Source organism: Typopeltis vanoorti, chromosome 8, assembly GCF_054136105.1.
Source record: "Typopeltis vanoorti isolate ZY-2024b chromosome 8, IOZ_Tvanoo_1.0, whole genome shotgun sequence".
In the NCBI taxonomy this organism is placed as follows: domain Eukaryota; kingdom Metazoa; phylum Arthropoda; class Arachnida; order Uropygi; family Thelyphonidae; genus Typopeltis; species Typopeltis vanoorti.
This window is the reverse complement of record NC_143556.1, coordinates 8,489,135-8,508,418: the sequence shown is the minus strand read 5'-3', so window position 1 is coordinate 8,508,418 and position 19,284 is coordinate 8,489,135. Positions and strand designations below refer to the sequence as shown.

The 19,284-nt window shown below is 37.9% G+C and overlaps 1 protein-coding gene across 1 annotated transcript in view; it reads right to left on the bottom strand.

Moving 5' to 3' along the window:
- The window catches only part of LOC150103712 (nose resistant to fluoxetine protein 6-like), a 308,906-nt gene that overhangs the window by 103,919 nt on the left and 185,703 nt on the right, over positions 1-19,284 (bottom strand). The window contains exon 10 of the mRNA XM_090396914.1: positions 1,246-1,325. Coding sequence (XP_090253040.1) covers positions 1,246-1,325 — 80 coding nt within the window. The remainder of the gene's footprint in view (positions 1-1,245; positions 1,326-19,284) is intronic.

Here is a 19,284-nt window from a genome sequence, read left to right as displayed (position 1 = left end):
CAGATATAAGAGTCTGGAGAAAGATTATTCTGGGGTGTGAACAGTAGTCCATATGTGGTATAATCAGAGCCTTATACAATGGAAATGAAATCTCTTTACTTTTACCAGTCAGTGTCCTCCACATCATTCCCATAAGTCTTTGTGTTGTCTTCACAATTTTGGCAATGTGTCCCCTAAATTTCAGATCCTTATCCACTATCCCCAAATCTCTTATTTCCTCCACCTCCGAAGATGGTAAATTAAATATGGAAATAGACAACAGAATCAACAAAGGTGGTATGGTAGAATAAATGAAAAAAACTGAATAAATTTATACGGAATAAGAGAGAAATTAGTCAAAACACTAAATTAGCTGTATACATGACAGTGTTCAAACCAATTTTAACTTACAGATCTGAGAACTGGGTTAGAAATAAAACACTTGACCAAAGACTAGAGACCACAGATATGAGAGTCCAGATAAAGATTATTACAGGGTGTGAACAGATGGAATCAATGGCAATATTATATTGAAAATGAGGATATTAGGAAAGAACTCGATATTGTTAGCATCCAGAAATGTGTTAGCAGAGCTAATCTCAGGTGGTATGGTCACTTAAAGAATGGGAGAGGAAAGATTAGCAAAACAAGTGTTCTCTTTCAGGTTGACAGGAAAAAAAGACCCAGAGGAAGACCAAGATATATATTGATTGATACAGTAAAAAATGCCTTAGAAAACAGAAATATAAGATCTCATAATGTTGAAGTCTTGACAGATAACAGATTGATTTCGAGGAAAATTGTTGATAGGAAGTGAGTAATGATGTAAGTTCTTCATGTAATGCTATCATAATATCCTGTACATCCCTTGAGAGTACACGTCAGGAATTTGATAATGATGAGTATGGAACCTTATATTTTTGCTCTCCAAAGTGGAAATGTTTAAATTCAAACCAAAGTAATTCCGTCATACAATAGAGGCAACCAATTAAAGATCAATCGGTATCTCTGGAGGGTACTGACATTAGGTATTGGAAAGACTAGTTAAGATGCACATCTAGAGGTTTTTCTAAAGTATTTTTCCTACTGCTGTATTTAATTAGAAAAAAAAAAAAGGATTAATAAATTTCAATGATTTTATGCAGTAAAATCAAAAAAAAAAAAAAAGTAATGTATTCCTCATGCTACTTCATATGCAACTGATATTTCCAGAAATAATCCAAAATCTACAAAAACAAAGTATCATCTAGTTTTGGTAAACCTTACCTCCAGAGAGCATAAAGAAAGATTGGACTGATAACGTAGAACTGCATATCATTTGCCAAATACCATGACCATCCCATGCACTTAAAAAGAAAAAAAAAATTTTTTTCATATAAAAATTATATCAATAAAATTAAAATAATTTATAAATTAAAAATCAATTACATTACTAAGATAAATATTCAACAATTCAAATTCTTTCATACCTCACCTGGCCATTCCTCTCTACATCACTATCACTAATTCTACAACTGTACCCAGACTTGCATGTTCCCCACATCCTTGAATGGCTCAATCTTTTCTTGTCTACTCACACATTCATTTCTGCATCTAGTATCCATGTTTCTCACATCATGTGTCTCTCTCTCTCTCTCTCTCTGCCCTCTGTTTTCCTGTATGTTTTGTGTTAGTGCTTGCTAATTCCCTTCATTCAGAAGTTCTTCTACTCTACTTTCCTGTTCCTCCACATCACCTATTATTTCCTCAGATCTCTTTGCAGTCATTACTTACTTTCTCTTCCAGCAAGTGTCTCTCCAGTTGACTCATATCAAAATCATTTAGATATAATCTGTCTCTTTTATATAGTTCTATCCATCCACCAAATTCATCATAAACTTTCACAAAATGCACTCCTTCATCCTCAGATAGTTCTGTTAACATACCGTTCACAATCTTTGCTTGTCATCCCTCAACTCGTCTGAATAATATGGGAAAAAATATGAATAAAATGTTTTTTGGGTGGTGGGGGGGGTAAAGAGAACAACCTCCAGTTCTTCAAGAAGAATATTAAATCTAGTTGGTGACTAGATTTGAACAAATGGCTTTCTTCAAGCAGCCTGCAAACATCACTTCTGAAGCACTACACAAAAAATTCAAGAAAATATTTTTTTTGAAATTGATTTTTTTAATTAAATAAAAATATTCTACTTTGTTCATGTGGCAGCTAGGTTGCCAGCTGGAAAAATGTATATGTGCCATGAGCAAGTGTATTTGTTGAGCCTTGTATGTATAGACATACATAATGCATGTGAGAAAAAAAAAAAAAAAAACTTGGAATCATGCCTACTAATGGTGGAAGTGGAAAATGGCAGAATGATATCAGATTGAAATAAATAGAATAATGTATATAATTAGGATATTGTTACAGAACAGGAAAGTTTGGGATAGTGATCACATGAAATGTTTACACAAACTTCTTAGGTATGTAAAAAGGAGGGTAATACCCAATGGGAGAGTTTATTATTATTACATGAAGTCTGAGGACTCTTCACTAGAGAGCACTTGATGCTACATATGACTGAATGATCATCCATCATCTTCACTACATCATCTGTCATCCAGTACGGAGTATATTTATATCTGTTAACAATATGGTTTCACTGGCTGATTTATCTGTTTGCAGAATGAAAAACCTAAGTTTCCAGAGAAAACCGTTCTACCTCTGGAAAAGTATTTATATATTTTAGATTACTGAAAATCATGATGCTCCTAAAACGTTTATCCCTCAATATGAAACGTTTATCCCTCAGTATGAAAGAAAAAAAACAACTAAGACTCTTTTATAATGACTAGGCTTAACCATTGAATTTAATTAAAATGAAGGATATTAATTAACATGCCTGTTTCTTGAATGTAAAGATGGTGAAAACTTGACTAAAGACTTGATTAGGGCCCAGATGGTATTCTATTTACATTCGTGGAAACAAGATGGACAAGTGCAGAAAATACACAAAGATAGTCAAAAATTTTAAAACCAATGGTGAAGTTAAAACTAAAAAGATGAATTTGCAAACTTTGGATTTTGAAAGATCTAAGAATAAAAGACCTATGGTATACACAGCAAGCCAGCATCATCTGACAGATGTTGGCTGTTTCATTATGTTAAAAACATCATCAGATGAGTAAAGCAGAAAACTAACTGTGAGCCAGCCACATGGCTTTTTTTGTACAAAAGTGTTAGGAAGAGTTATTATTATTCGTGATGCTTCCAAGGAGTTTGAAGACTCACCGTGGGAAGACACCCACTATACAACTGTCTCCATCACTACACCAAACCTCTACTACCAATCATCTCCATTAATGCCATTCACTGCCCACCACCACCACAACAACTAGTATTTTCTGTCTGTAAATTGTGTATGTTCTGAAGGGCTGATTTGTCTGTATGCGAGACGAAAAACCCGGGTTTCCAGGAGAAAAACCCTGCTACCTCCATATGAGATTGGCTAACTCACCTTTGATTGAAAAAGTCCATATAAAGATTCGTCCCGTCACGATGAGAATCGAACTTAGGCCTATTCCAATCGAAGGGCGCAATGTACTGTCGTTCTTCCAATTGTGCTATGGAGGCATATTTGGTTCAAGAGTATTTGGGAATTGGGCTGGTTTTTAAGTACAGGGGAATAATTTATTTTGTTTAATTGCAATGAAAGGGATAATAAATAGGATCTTTTTGTGTTATGGCACATTGGGTGATTCTTATTGTTAGCCATTCAGAATAATGTAATTTGGATTCCTTTTCTTGGAAATCAATGATGATAATCTTTTCAATTTCAGGGCTATGTTTAACTTGTATTACATGCAAGGATATTTCAGTAGTAGGATTTTGGTTGTTTCTGATATGTTTTTGTTTGTGTTTTTTCTATGTGGTGGAAAGTAGATGATCAGGTATGGGAACATTACAATCTCGACAGTGTTCAATTATTGATTTCATAGAATGAATGGTGGAACCAATATAACAGGTGTTGCATTCTGACTGATCATTGAACTTGTAAACTACATTATGGCATAGTAGCATGTTGGCCTGAGTTATTGTGGTTCTATGTTCAACAAGCTTCAAAATTTACTAAAATATAGAACTACAATAACTAAGTGCCGATATGTTTTCATCAGTCACCATCACCTTTAGTCAATTTTTCCCCATCTTTACCTTCAAGACACAGGAATGTTGATTAATATCCTTCATTTTAAACCTTATTAAATTCAACTGCTAAGCCTAGTCATTAAAAAAAGGGTCTGCTCCATTGTCCAAAATAGGTTAGCTTTTTCTTTCATATTGTATATATATAAAGATTCCTTCAAGATGAGAATCAAACTTATGTCTAATTTCTAATCAAACAGAACATCATTTGTTCTTCCAAATGTGCTATGGAGGGATAAAAGTTTTTCCTCTACATAACACTTAATCTCATAACCTCTGCATAAATCGGAAATATGGTGTGCTAACAAGTTCACATTCTCAGTCCATATGGGCACAACTGACTAGTGTGAAATAGTTATAAGACAGTATTTGTGGGTTATGCTGAGATGGTGAGTTTCAACCTAAACTTGGGAGATGGGGGAGGGATTGTATAATGTGTGAGTCAGTGTCAATAAGATTGTTGGAACAGATAATACATTATTATAGGATATCTCCATGAAGTCTAAGAAGTCATTTTGAGATGCCACTCTACATTACATGATCAAACATTCAGCACCCTGCTCTCCACCATCTGCACAAATCAGTCTTCACTATGCCATCCACTTCAAAGTACAGGTGGTCCCCAACTTACAAATGAGCCACATTCCCCAAATGCAAATCTATTGATAATGATGAAGATGATGATGAATCATCATCATTATGAAAGTCCTGATATGTACTCTCACTGGGTGTACAGAATATTATGATAATATGTACTACACAAAAGGTTACACCACCACTACTAATTTCCTATCAACAATTTTCCTCCAAATTAATCTGATATCTGTCAGGATTCCAATATTGTCAAATCTTATATTTCAATTCCTAAGCCACTGTTACTCTTTCAATCCACCTACCTAGATCTTGGTTATGCTTTGAGTGTTTATCCTGCCATCCTGGCAAAAAAAAACTTCTTTTGCTAACTTTTCCTTTCCCATTCTGTTAAAGTGACCATATTATCTGAGATTAGCTCTGCTCACACATTCCCTGAATACTAATATCTCAAGTTCTTTCCTAATAATCTTGTCTTTAATATGATTCTACCAATTCATACCATCTGTTCACTCCCCTACTCTTTCTCAGAAAACTCTTATATATCTGTGGCCTCCAGTGCATGATGAAGTGTTTTATTTTTTACCTATCTCATAGATCGATAAGTAAAAACTGGCCTGTACACTGTCTTGTATACAGATAGTTTAGTGTATTGACTAATTTCTCTCTTATTTCATATACATTTATTCAGTTGACTTCCTAGTATATTGTCTTTGCCCATTTAGTTGTTTATTTCCATATTTAACTATCTTTTCTTCACTAAAATTTATGACTAAATAGCTGAAATATAGACTTGCTCTATAGTTTCTGCATTCAGGTGCATTTGGTTTTCAATGTTCTTCCCTGTTTTCAGAGTGTGTTTTTATTGCTGATTTTTATACTAAATTTGTTGCAGCAGTTACCAAATTTAGATATGGAATCCTACAGATTTATGAATTTATTTAAAAGTATAACATCTGCATGAAGTAAAGAGCTGAAAATAACCTCGCCAATTTTAATATCAGGTTAATGCTACTTTCCTTCATAATGCGACTGATCCATGTAAATGATGTGGAGATAATATGCACACCTGTCTCAACCTGATTTAACATCAAATCATCTTCCTGTGCTTCCTTCAATTTCTAACTGCAGATTTACAACTCAAATATAGACTATGCATTGCTTGATATAATGTTACATTTCTTCTTATTATTATTAAAGGCCATGGAGTCCTTAGACTCATAAAGGGAGGCTCTAAACATCACGTCAAGCACCATCTAACATTTGTGCTGTGTCTATCATACTTTGCTTTGAATTCATTCAATGTCATGGCATCCACAACAGACTCAGGCACACCATTCCACTTATTCACCGCTCTCCAAGCAAAAAACCTAATTCTAACACCCTTGATAACCACACTCTCACTCAGTTTCCAAGGATGGCTCCTAGTTCTCCCACCACCACCATCACACCTGTTCTGAAAAATTTACTCTGAATTAATCTTGTGTAAATCCCCCCTTCAGTAATTTGCATGTCTCATTCATATCACCCCTTTCTGCCTGTCAACCAGTTTCTGTAACCCACAAATTTTCAACCTGTTCTCATAAGGTTCATCCCATAGATCTGCTACCATCTTGGTACTCACCTCTGGATCCTCTCCACCTCATCACCAAGAAATCCTGGTAAGCAGATCGGCACACAGTAGTTAAGATGGGATCCTATCAAGGCTTGATAAAGAATAATGATAACCTGCTTGTCTCTGCTCATCAAAGTATTCTTCAGTAATCAGATGAGCTGCTTTAGCCACTTTTGCTATGTGTCCTCTACGCTTTAACTCCCTATCCACTAACACTCCCAAATCTCTGGCTTCGTCAGTTTCCTAAGTTCATTTCCATCAGTTTACACCATATAATTGTAATATTTTGAACAGCTTTTCTCTTGGCACCTTGTCATATGCCTTTTTCAGATCTACAAACTTAGATACAGATCCATGTTCGGTAAGATTTCTCAATTCATGGCTACTTGATTTGGCCTGAACCCAGGCATGTTCTCAAGTATGCTTGCATATTACCAGGAAAGTTCTATAAGGAAATTCCTCTGCAATTCTCATATTCAGTTTTATTTCTCTTTTTATAGATGGTATTAAATTACCTCAAGGGCTCACTTTAGTGAGTACGGGCATGGCAAGCCCGAGGTACCAGATGCTGGACCATGCCTTACTTTATGTAATATACATCTGTTATATTATTCTGTAGACTGGTCGCTCTCCTTCTTTCTTTCTTTACTTCTTTCTCCTCTCCTTGCTCCTTCCTCCTGATGCTATTAGAGTATTCGAGGGCTAGGGGTGAATCTTTCCTATCTTGCTAAGTCATTTCGTCTTATGCAGCCACCGAAGGAGGTAAGCTAGCCTCAATAGGTGCTGGTCCCAAGCCCGGATAAATGGCGAGGGTTGATGTCAGGAAGGGCATCTGGTCGTAAAACTTCACTGCCATCTCTAGCTATGATATGAGTCAAAGAGAAAATGATATAAGGGCTAGGGCATAGCCCTTAAGCGACGCACTGCCACATCGCACTACAGCTGCAAGAAGTGGATGAGGGCTACCGCATCAAGGGCGGGTGCAGTTCAAGAAGCGAGCCCAGCAGGTGGAGAGGATGTTGCGAGTGGGAACATTGAATGTTGGAAGCATGACTGGAAGGGGAAGAGAAGTGGCAGACATGATGAGGAAGTTGGACATTTTATGTGTGCAGGAGACAAGGTGGAAGGGGGAAAGGCAAAGGAACTGGGAGATGGATATAAATCGTTCTATTCTGGAGCGAATAACGAGAGAAGAAATGGTGTAGGAATTGTGGCAGAATGAAGGGCGAAGTACTGGAAGTGGGTAGAAGGAACGACAGGATCATGCAAATGAAACTGGGTCTTGGAGAAGAGCAGATGGTCGTATTATGTGTATATGCCCCGCAAGTTGGCTGTACAGCAGAGGAGAAAGATGAGTTCTGGAACGTGTTAGATGAAGAAATGAGGGAACTGGAAGAAAACAAGATGGTGATTGTCAGAGGAGACTTGAACAGACACATAGGGAGACAGAACAGAGACTGTGAAAGGGTGCATGGTGGCCACATAGTGGGAATGATGAACCAGGAAGGAGAGAAGATTGTGGACTTTGCAGTAGCGTTTGATCTGGCAATTGTGAACTCTTTTTTCTACAAGAGGGAAGAACATTTGATAACATTTAGGAGTGGTAACAACAGTTCACAAATTGACTACATTTTGACTAGAAGAAAACATCTTAAGGTTGTGACAAATTGTAAAGTAATTCCAACAGATCAAGTGGCACAGCAACACCGACTGCTGTGTGCAGACTTTAAAATAAGATCGAAGATAAGAACCTCTGGAAGCCATGGGATGAAGACAGTTAAGTGGTTTAGCTTAAAAGAAGAGAGTGTGAGGAATCGTTTTAGGGAGAGGGTGTTAGAGAGTATTTCGGATGGACTGGAAGGTGTACAAGATTGGTGGAAACATAATTCAAAAGTAATCCTGAGCTGTGCAATTGAGGTGCTTAGTGAGACATCTGGAAAGATTAGATAGCAGGAGGAGGGTTGGTGGTAGAATAATAATGCACAAGTGGCAGTGACAGCTAAGAGGAAGGCAAAGCAGAAGTGGGATGAGTCAAGAGTGGAAGAGGACAGAGAGGTGTACAGAGAGAAAAAGCAAGAAGCCAAGAGAGTTGTGGCACAGGCGAAGGCCATGGCATATCAAGATCTGTATGATCAATTAAAAACAAAGGAAGGACAGAGAAAAATTTACCAACTAGCGAAATGTAGAAATAAAGCAGCAAAGGACATCTTACATGTGAGGCAGATCAAAGATGCTGAAGGAAGAGTATTATGGAGGGATGTACACATAAGAAACAGATGGAGAATATACTTTGAGGGACTTTTGAATGAGGAAAATACAAGGACTCACAGAGAAGATGGGCAGTCTTCTGAGGGGATGGTGCAGAACATCAGTAGAGTGGAAGTGACGGAGGCCATGAAGAGGATGAGGAATGGAAAATCGGTGAGCCCTGACAGGATTCCAGTGGAAGCATGGAAGCCACTGTGGGATGAAGGAATTGACCTGCTGCTGGACCTGTTCATGAAAGTTTGCCAACACGAAAATATACGTGAGGAATGGAGGGAGAGTACTCTTGTCCCCATCCACAAGGGTAAAGGGGATGCACAAGACTGTAAAAATTACAGAGGAATAAAGTTGATGTCCCACACAATGAAAATCCTAGAAAGGGTTCTTGATGGAAGATTGAGGAAGGAGGTGGAGACTGCAAAGGAACAATTTGGCTTCATGCCTGGTAGATCAACAACAGATGCTATCTTTGGGTTATGGCAGATGATGGAAAAGTTTCGAGAGAAACAACGGGAGCTACATCTGGCATTTATTGATCTGGAGAAAGCATATGATAGAGTGCCAAGGCAGGAAGTCTGGAGGTGTCTGAGGGAGAAGAAGGTGCCGGAGAAATATGTCAGGTTGGTGCAGGAAATGTACAGAAATGTGAAGACAAGTGTTCGGACCTGTCTGGGACAGACAGAAAGTTTTCAAGTAACAGTTGGCTTGCATCAATGGTCAGCATTAAGTCCGTTTCTGTTTAACATTGTGATAGAGGTGGTGACGGAGGAGGTGAGAGAAGATGCACCTTGGACAATGTTGTATGCAGATGACATCTTGCTGTGTGCAGATTCAAGAGAAGAAGCGGGAACTAAACTGGAAAGATGGAGAAAAGTACTGGAAGAGAGAGGTATATATACTCTGACTGAGCAGAAGTAAGACAGAGTATATATGTTGCATAGTGGGTGGCAGCCAGGAGACAGATCTGGAGCTGGAAGGAAATGTCATCAGGAAGGTGAGAGACTTTAGATATTTAGGTTCAACAGTGGAAGAAGATGGAGGAGCCGAGAAGGAAGTGGGATGCAGGATACAAGCAGGTTGGAGGAACTGGAGGGAGATGGCTGGAGTATTATGCGATAAGAGGGTGCCGATCAATCTGAAAAGCAAAATCTATAGGACAGTAGTGAGGCCAGCTATGATGTATGCTATAGAAACTGTGGCCCTGAGGAAAAATAACATCAGCAGGATGGAAGTAGCAGAGATGACAATGCTTAGATGGATGTGTGGTGTGACCAGAAAGGATCGTCTGAGAAATGACTATGTGAGGGGAGCAGTGAAAGTTATGAACTTAGGAGCGAAGATACAGGAGGCAAGGTTGAGATGGTTTGGTCATGTGATGAGGAGGGAGGACGAATATGTGGGAAGAAGGGTCATGCAGATGGATGTGCAAGGAAGGAGGAAGTGTGGGCGGCCAAAGAAGAGATGGAGGGAGCTGGTAGAAGAGGAGTTGAGGATGAAGAACTTGGATGTGGTGACAGCCCAAGACAGGAGGAAGTGGAGGAGACTCATCATCAACAGTGACCCCACTTAAGTGGGAGAAGCCGCAGAAGAAGAAGAAGAAGAAGAAGATAGATGGTATTAAATGATCTCTACACGAATCATCTGGAATTTGACCCATGGACCAGGCTTCTGAATTATGCAGTGTAGCTGCTGAAAAACGTTTATCCCACCATATTTGGATATTTCTGGTCAGATATCATCTACTCCAGATATCTTTCCAAATTTCAGTTTTTTGATAGCCTTTCCTACCCTAAGTATTGATACACTCTTGATTGTATTTTTCCTGAATCTACCACTGTGCAGTCACTGCTTATTGCAATTATCAGTCTTTCAAAGTATCCTTTCTAATTTTTGTGGTACATATTTTGAAGCACCCATTCTATTTTTTCTCTAGTCTAATAGATAAGCTTAGGTGTTGGAAGTTATTCATGACTTACTTTTAATGGTATTAACAACACAAATTGAACTATTTTATAAAAAAGATGTTTTATTAACTTGCTTATATTTCGCTGAATTTCAAATCAGTCATCAGAGCACAACACAACATGTATAAGCAACTGTGAGTAAGTGAAACAATACAATTGTAACGGACAAAAGATCTAAAGTCCTGATTTGATGTTCTCTAATGCGGTAAAATATATAAAAACAATTACAGCTATGCGAGAATTACTCTTAAGATAACAATAATAAATTTAGTTTAATCCTTTATCCAAGTGTGAGCAAACAAAGTTTGCATCTGAAAATATCTTCAGGAAATTTTCACTGCGAGGAAACTCGCAGCAAAGGTGGATTAAGATACCATCACTCTTATTCCTGATAATATAAAACACATCTCTTTGCATACTGTTATGCATTAAGCAATTGGCCACTACCCAGACTAGTTTCGACCTTTATTGAAGTCTCTTCAATAAACGTCGAAATCAGTCTCTTCAATGAAGTCAAACAAAGTTTGCATCTGAAAATAGTGTCTAAAGTGTATATAGTCTTACCAAGTGAAAAATAAACTTTCAACATCTTTCTTTAAATCCAGAGTAATTTAATAAAAAAAGGTGTGACACCTTTTGGCAACTCCTATAGGTAAAGATGACCTCGCTATTGCTTCTGCCTGGTATTACAGCTGTATTACAGCTCCTAATAGCTAAGTTCACATTATGGGTAAATATCAAGAATAGTGATCAGAGCTTGCTCCACCTTAGACATGAGTTGCCTCAGCTTGCACTACTTAAGGGTCAGTTGCTGCAGTATCCAGGTATTTCCCTATGCTTGGAATCGCCGAACTTTATATAGTTTCTACTATATTCGGCATGAAACTCTTTGAGTTTCTTATTCAGCTAAGAAATGATATGGGATGTATATCCCTTAATTTAAACAAGTTATATGTCGCCGAACTGAAGCCTTTGGCTCTTCATATATCTTATAAATAATAGAAATAAAATCTAAACTAGAGGAAATGCAATCCTGTGAACAAGCTGGATTTAGAAAGAATTACAATACTTTGGACCAAATTCATGACAGCTCATTGAAAAATCAACTGAATACAATAAACCCTTATGTCTGGCCTATATAGACTACAAAAAAGCATCTGATTCAGTTAAAACATCTGCAACAGTAAAAGAACTTGAAACCTAGGGAACTGAGAAACCATATATTGAAACACTAAAACATATTTACGATAATGCAACTTCTGTAATTAAATTATATAAAAACAATGAAAAGTTCCCAATACAAAAAGGCATCCAGCAAGGTGACACCATATCTCCCAAATTATTTACAGCTGCACTAGAGAAAATCTTTAGAAGCCTTCATTGGGAAACAAAAGGAATAAACATAAATGGAGAAAGGCTGTATCATCTGAAATTTGCAGATGACATTGTCCTAATAGCAGATAATCTTGAAGATCTGGAAGAAAGACTAAATCAGCTAAATGAAGCCTCCAAAGTAATTGGATTAAAAATAAATAGAGAAAAAACAAAAAATAATGATGAATAAATACATAAACCATAGAACTGTCAAAGTTGAAAAAAAAAAAAAGAAATAGAACAAGTTACTTCATATGTATATTTGGGCCAAATGTTATCCTTTGAAGATTGCCAAAGAAAAGAGATTGAACGAAGAATTCACCTTGGATGGATGGCTTATGGGAAAATGAGAGACATATTCAGAAGTGACATCCCTATGAGTCTAAAAAGGAAAGCTTTCGACCAGTGCATACTTCCTGTCCTAACATACGGAGGAGAAACATGGACTTTAATAGAAGCCCTAAACAAAACGCTGAGAACAACACAACATCGCATGGAGAGAAGTATGCTAAAAATAACATTAAGAGATAGGAAGACAAATATCTGGATAAGATCTCAAACAGGTGTCATGGATATTGTAAAATACATTAAACAGGCTAAGTGGAGATGAGCCAGCCATATTGCCAGATGCAGTGACGGGAGATGGACTAGAAAAACAACAGAGTGGAGACCAAAGGATGGAGCAAGACAAAGAGGAAGACCGAGAAGAAGGTGGAGAGATGAACTGGAACAAATTGCAGGAGTGAGATGGATGGGAGAGGCAGAAAACTGAGTGGTCTGGAAAATCATAGGGGAGACCTTCGTCTAGCAGTGGACAGAACTAAAAGTTGAAGAAGAAGAACTTCAGTTGTTAGATGCAATTTATAAATTTAGTAGATTGTTGTCTTTTAACAAAGCTTTACTTATTTCATCATGCTAATTATCCTTGGATAAACAGATCAATTAATGCTGGACAAATTTTTATTATTATTATTTTCTTGAGAGACATATTCAGAAGTGACATACAGGTGTCATGGATATTGTAAAATAGGAAAGCTTTCAACCAGAGCATACTTCCTGTCCTAACATATGGAGGAGAAACATGGACTTTAACAGAAGCCCTAAATTAATCCTAAATCAATACGGGCACAATTACCATTGTGACCGTATTGATGAAGCACTTACAACTGCCTCCAGTAATGCATTCTATCCATTACCACCGTCCAAGCAAAAAGTTGTCCTCACACTCTTGCTAACCACATCCTTACTCAATTTCTAAGAACAATCCTCTGAGGTACAACTTTGATCACAGAACACTTATAAACATCAATCCAGCAAATTCAGTAAATCATTATGATCCTATTAATGCCATGTGCACAATTTCTAGTTCTTGAAATTTAAAATGAAAAGCAAAGAGACAAAAAATGCATGCATTTTTTTATAAAGAAAATGTTGTTGGAAGTTTTTCCACTTCGTTATAATATAAAGTAAAGATACCAAGAAATTATATACTTGGTTTAATCCTTTATCCAAGCGTAAGCAAACAAAGTTTGTGCCTGAAGTATTTTCAGGACTGGGACAACTCGTATAAAGAAGCTAATGACTTCACATCACTTGCCTTAGTATCCCATAATGTAAGGCACATACCCTTACAGACATGTATAATGCTATGCATTATGGGAAGGGGCACTACCCAGACTGGTTTCGACCTTTATTGAGGTCCAACCTTTGAAAGCCAGACCTAGAGGTGATACTAAGTTTGAAGTAATGCAGAAGTCTTTAACTTATAGTATAACCAAGTGGAAAAACTTCCAACAACTATCTCTATTCCAGAGTATTTTAATAATTAAAAGGTGTGACACCTTTTGGCTACTCATATATGAAAATATGACTTCTGCATTACTTCAATCTTAGTATCACCTCTGGGTCTTGCTCCCACTACTGAGACCTCAATAATGGTCGAAACCGGTCTGGGCAGTTAACCTTCCCCATAATGCATAGCATTATACATGTCCATAAAGACATGTGCTTTGCATTAAGGGATACCAAAGCAAGTCATGTGAAGTCATTAGCTTCTTTATACAAGTTACCCCAGTCCATTACTTCAGGCGCAAACTTTGTTTGCTTACAATTTCACCTCTGGGTCTTGCTCCCACTACTGAGACCTCAATAATGGTCGAAACCGGTCTGGGCAGTTAACCTTCCCCATAATGCATAGCATTATACATGTCCATAAAGACATGTGCTTTGCATTAAGGGATACCAAAGCAAGTCATGTGAAGTCATTAGCTTCTTTATACAAGTTACCCCAGTCCATTACTTCAGGCGCAAACTTTGTTTGCTTACAATTGGATAAAGGATTAAAACAAGTATATAATTTCTTGGTATCTTTAATTTAAAGAAAAGTTGTGTTGTCAGAAATTTTGGTTCAATTCAAGAACTTTTTTTGTTGTAGCAAATACTCTACACAGAAACTTTCTGTCTAATATTAAAGTAGATAAGAGTTCTTTTACTTTGCAATTCTCTGTATTTCTAATGCTGAATTGATTATAGATGCATTCCAAGGTAGAAATGGACATAACAAAATATTAAGTTGGATGTTGTTATATGCCTGGAAATGTGGAGGGTGGTGAAAAGGAAATGTATTGACAGATTAACAAAGAAAATGTTGTTCATTATGGATGATCTTAATTATGGTAATATAGACTGGATTGAATGGATGACATCTAGGAGCAAGGAAAATGAACACCTAAAAAATGCATACCTTAGGCCAGGGGTACCCAACCTTTTTGTTTCCTAGAGAACATTCTAAAATACCGGTAGGGCGACGTGCACCATCTATTTTTTCAAGCAAATTTTTTTAATTCTTTTGTTAAATGAATACATACAAAGTTTACATTATAATCAAATGTTTTATTACTTAAAAGTTTACATTATATAAAAATTTAATTATATATATGTAAGTTAGTGTGATCTTTGGCATTGCACTGCAATTCATTGGCCAGTGCTTCATAATTAGGAGAATATGATGATATTCCAGTTCTTAAACAGAAATGAACAACTTTGAATGCACATCTACTTTACATTGTATGCATTTAATACTCGTGATGCATCATTAACGCATGCATCATATAGCATGCCATGAATTGTTGCGTGATTATTTCAAACTATATAGCACATGGTTGAACAGTGGCGGGCACACACAAATTGGTTGACAGGTGCCATGGTGCCCGTGGGCATAGGGTTGGGAACCCCTGCCTTAGGCAGTATGTAATGGAAGACAAACAAGGTTCAAGAGTCTTGGATTTGATCATTGCATCGAATGATTTTTGTTGTGTATGAGTGTTGAATCTGTCTGTAACTGGTAAGATTGGCCATTTGGTGACCAGCAATGTGACAACTCCAGTAGGGAAATGATATATATGGAAGTACAATGCTAATTATTATAAAAAAGCATAGGAAACCTCTTTGAGCTATAAACATGGAATGAGGAGTTCGGTAAAAGTGACAGATGAATGCTTGGATACTATTTAACAGGAACTATTTAACAGCAGCAATGTCTAAGTTCATTCAAAAGTTCAGAAGATTAAAAGGTTGATTAACACAAAAGAATGGCAAAATTATGATTATATCAAATTTGGAATAAGAGGGCATTCCAGAAGCAGTATAAGATATATATTATAATCAGTTAAATGAGGAGTACAAGGAGCACACTAGGAAGGTAACTTATTATTATTACTATTAATCAGGCCTCCATGGAGTCAAAAGCCTCTCGCTGGAGGTCCTATCTAAGAAACAAGTCTATCAAGACTCATCAAGGGAGGTCCCTCCTAGGAAACACAAAGTCTATCATACCACTCCTTAAACGCATTGACTGTTCTCACTCTCACCACTATATCAGGCAATGCATTCCATGGTTCAACCACCCTCCATACAAAGAAACCGCTCCTCAAACTCTTTATCACAGTTTCCTTTACTTAACTTACAAACTTGGTTGGTAAGATAAGAAAAAGTGCAGTAGGATTATCCATTGGTCAAAAGATCAAGTAACATCCCATAGAGTTTATTGATATGCAGTCAGGAGAAGAAAGAATGATTATGGGAGGATGATATTAATTGATAAAAATGATAGAATGAAATGATATCTTTACCGTATTCTCCATAGTAGTATTTAATGAAAAATTCATACAGATATTTCATCCTCATGCTGAACACAGGAGGAGAACCAATGGTGAGTGAGTAGGAGTCATCCCTCAAGTTTACTTGAGGAATCAAGTAAGCTTGATGCTAATAAGTTGGTAGAACTCAAGGACTTATGCCACCACATGTATTCCCGTAAGACATGTGCCGAAACATGTCTTAAGGGAATATTTTAGGAAGTTAATGCTGACCTTGGTATGTTTATTTAAAAAGAGCCTTGTAATGGAGAAAGAGTCCCGAAAGAAGAGAAAACTGTTTTATTTCACAAAGGGAAGGGTTATAAAACTGAGGAGGCTTAGCATTATTATTATTATTATTATTATTCAGGCCACCAAGGAGTCAAAAGACTCATCGAGGGAGGTCCTTCCTAAGACATAAAGTCTGTCAAGACTCATCGAGGGGAGGTCCCCCCCTGAGAAACACAAAGTCTATCATACCACTCTTTAAACTCACTGACCGTTCTTGCTCCCACCACTCCATCAGGCAATGCATTCCACGGCTCAACCACCCTCCACACAAAGAAACCACTCCTTACCCTCTTGCTCACAGTTTCCTTTCGTAACTTCCAGGGATGGCCACTTGTCATCACTCCTTCCCGCTGTTCAACCAAGTGAAAGAACTTCCCAGTGTCAACCCTGTAACCACCTCTCAACAGTTTAAAAGTCTCAATCATATCACCTCTCCTTCTTCTATCCACCAAACTCTGCAGTCCACATTCTCTCAGCCGATCCTCATAACTATCCTTGTACAGTCCTGAAACCATCTTTGTCATCCGTCTTTGTATCCTTTCCACAGTTAATTTATTCCCTTCAAATCCTGGGGACCAAACCTGAGAACGATAGTCTAAGTGTCGTCTGATCAGAGACTTATACAACGTCGACCCAGTAACCACCTCTCAACAGTTTAAAAGTCTCAATCATATCACCTCTCCTTCTTCTATCCACCAAACTCTGCAGTCCACATTCTCTCAGCCGATCCTCATAACTATCCTTGTACAGTCCTGAAACCATCTTTGTCATCCGTCTTTGTATCCTTTCCACAGTTAATTTATCCCCTTCAAATCCTGGGGACCAAACCTGAGAACGATAGTCTAAGTGTGGTTTCATTAGAGACTTATACAACGGAATGATAACCCTCTTATCTCTGCAGGTCAGTGTCCTTCTCATAATTGCAGCAATCCTCTGTGTTACCTTCACCACCTTTGCAATATGTCCCCTAAACTTCAGGTTTCTATCAATCATCAACCCCAGATCTCTTGTCTCCCCTACTTCCTCCAGTATAACTCCTCCCATAGAGTATGCAGCATCCCATCGATGTTTCCCAAACCTCAAGACCTTACATTTTGCTGCATTAAACTGACACCCCTATTGATTTGTCCATCTATCTTGCTTATTTAAATCCTCTTGCAGGGCTACCACATCTGCACTATTACTAATAATCCTTCCCAGCTTTGCATCATCCGCAAACAACTGAATATCCCCCTGCAATCCACTGGCTATGTCATTGATATAAAGGTTAAACAATATAGGTCCTAGTACTGAGCCCTGTGGGACCCCACTTGTAACCCTCTGCCTCCTGGAAACTGCTCCACCATACACAACTCTTTGATATCTATATGACAGCCAATCCTGAATCCAGTTGACCAATCTGACATCCAGACCCATGTGCTGTGACTTAAATATCAGCTTATCATGTGGCACCCTGTCAAATGCCTTCGCCAAGTCTAAGAAAATTGCAGTATATGCCTTTCCCTCATCTAATGTTCTTGTAACATTATAAAAGGCTAGCATATTGCTAAAACAAGAGCGTCCTTTCACAAATCCATGTTGGTTCTCACAGATAACATTACCCTCATCTGCCCAATGCTGTATACGATCCCTCACTACTTTCTCCAACATCTTAACAACTACTGATGACACACAGACTGGCCTATAATTATACACTTCCAGTCTGTTACCACCCTTATGCAATGGCACTATCTTACCTTCCTTCCATTCTCTGGGCACCTTTGCCAAAGCCACACATTCAATGAAAAGCCACGTTAAAGGCACTGTCAATTCCCTAGCACATTCTCTCAAAACTCGTGGTGAAATACCATCCAGTCCCATAGCTTTACTGACATCCAGAGTACTCAGTATCTGAAACACACTCTCCTCCTGTACCTCCAGACCTCGAACCAGTCCTATCCCACTAGCATTAAAACTGACTCCTCTAGGATGAAATACTCCAATAAAATGTTCATTGAACAATTCCACTATGTCCTCTGCATCACTCACTCTATATTTATTTTTATCCCACAATATCATTCTTCCACAGTCATTTCTCCTCCTACTGGCCACATAGCGAAAAAATTCCCCAGGATTTTCTTTGGATCTTAGGGCCAATCTTCTCTTATATTCCAGTTTCGCTTTCCTCACCACAATAGTCACTCTTCTGGCCTGTGTCTTATATTCTTCATGCATCTTCTCTTCACCTATCTGCTTATATCTCTTCCATAGCCTCTTTTTCGCATGCAATTCCTGTTTAGTATTGTTTGTCATCCACTTTACTCCAAATTGCATCCTCTTCTTCACTCGTGGTATACACCTTACCATTGCTGATAACAAATATTCTTTCACAATTTCTCACGCACTAGTGATATCCCGGCATTCCAATTCCTCCCTCCATGAAACTTCCCGAAGTTGACGTCTAAGACTATTATAATCACCCGCATTATAATTCCACCTAAGTTCCCGTCTCTTTGACACTCCTGCATGTCTATTCATTTTCCAAGTCAACACCATATGGTCACTCTCTCCAACTGGTGGGAGAGACATCAACTCAGTTATTATCAACTCTTCTGATGCTATAACCAAATCCAAAACTTTTGAACCTCTTGTTCCCTCTGTTACATGTTGCCTAAGATATTTGTTCCTCAAGAATTCTAGAAATTCCATTCCCCTATTGCTACATGCATCTTCCTCTCTCCAATTTATACTACTGAAGTTAAAATCTCCTATAACAATCATTCTTCTTGCACTTGCCAAGCTTAGATGTCTAAACATCTCCTGGTCCCCACCCTTTGTGCTCCTTGGTCTGTAGCAACACCCCACTAAATATCCTGTCTTGCCTACCTCTCCCTCACACCATACGCT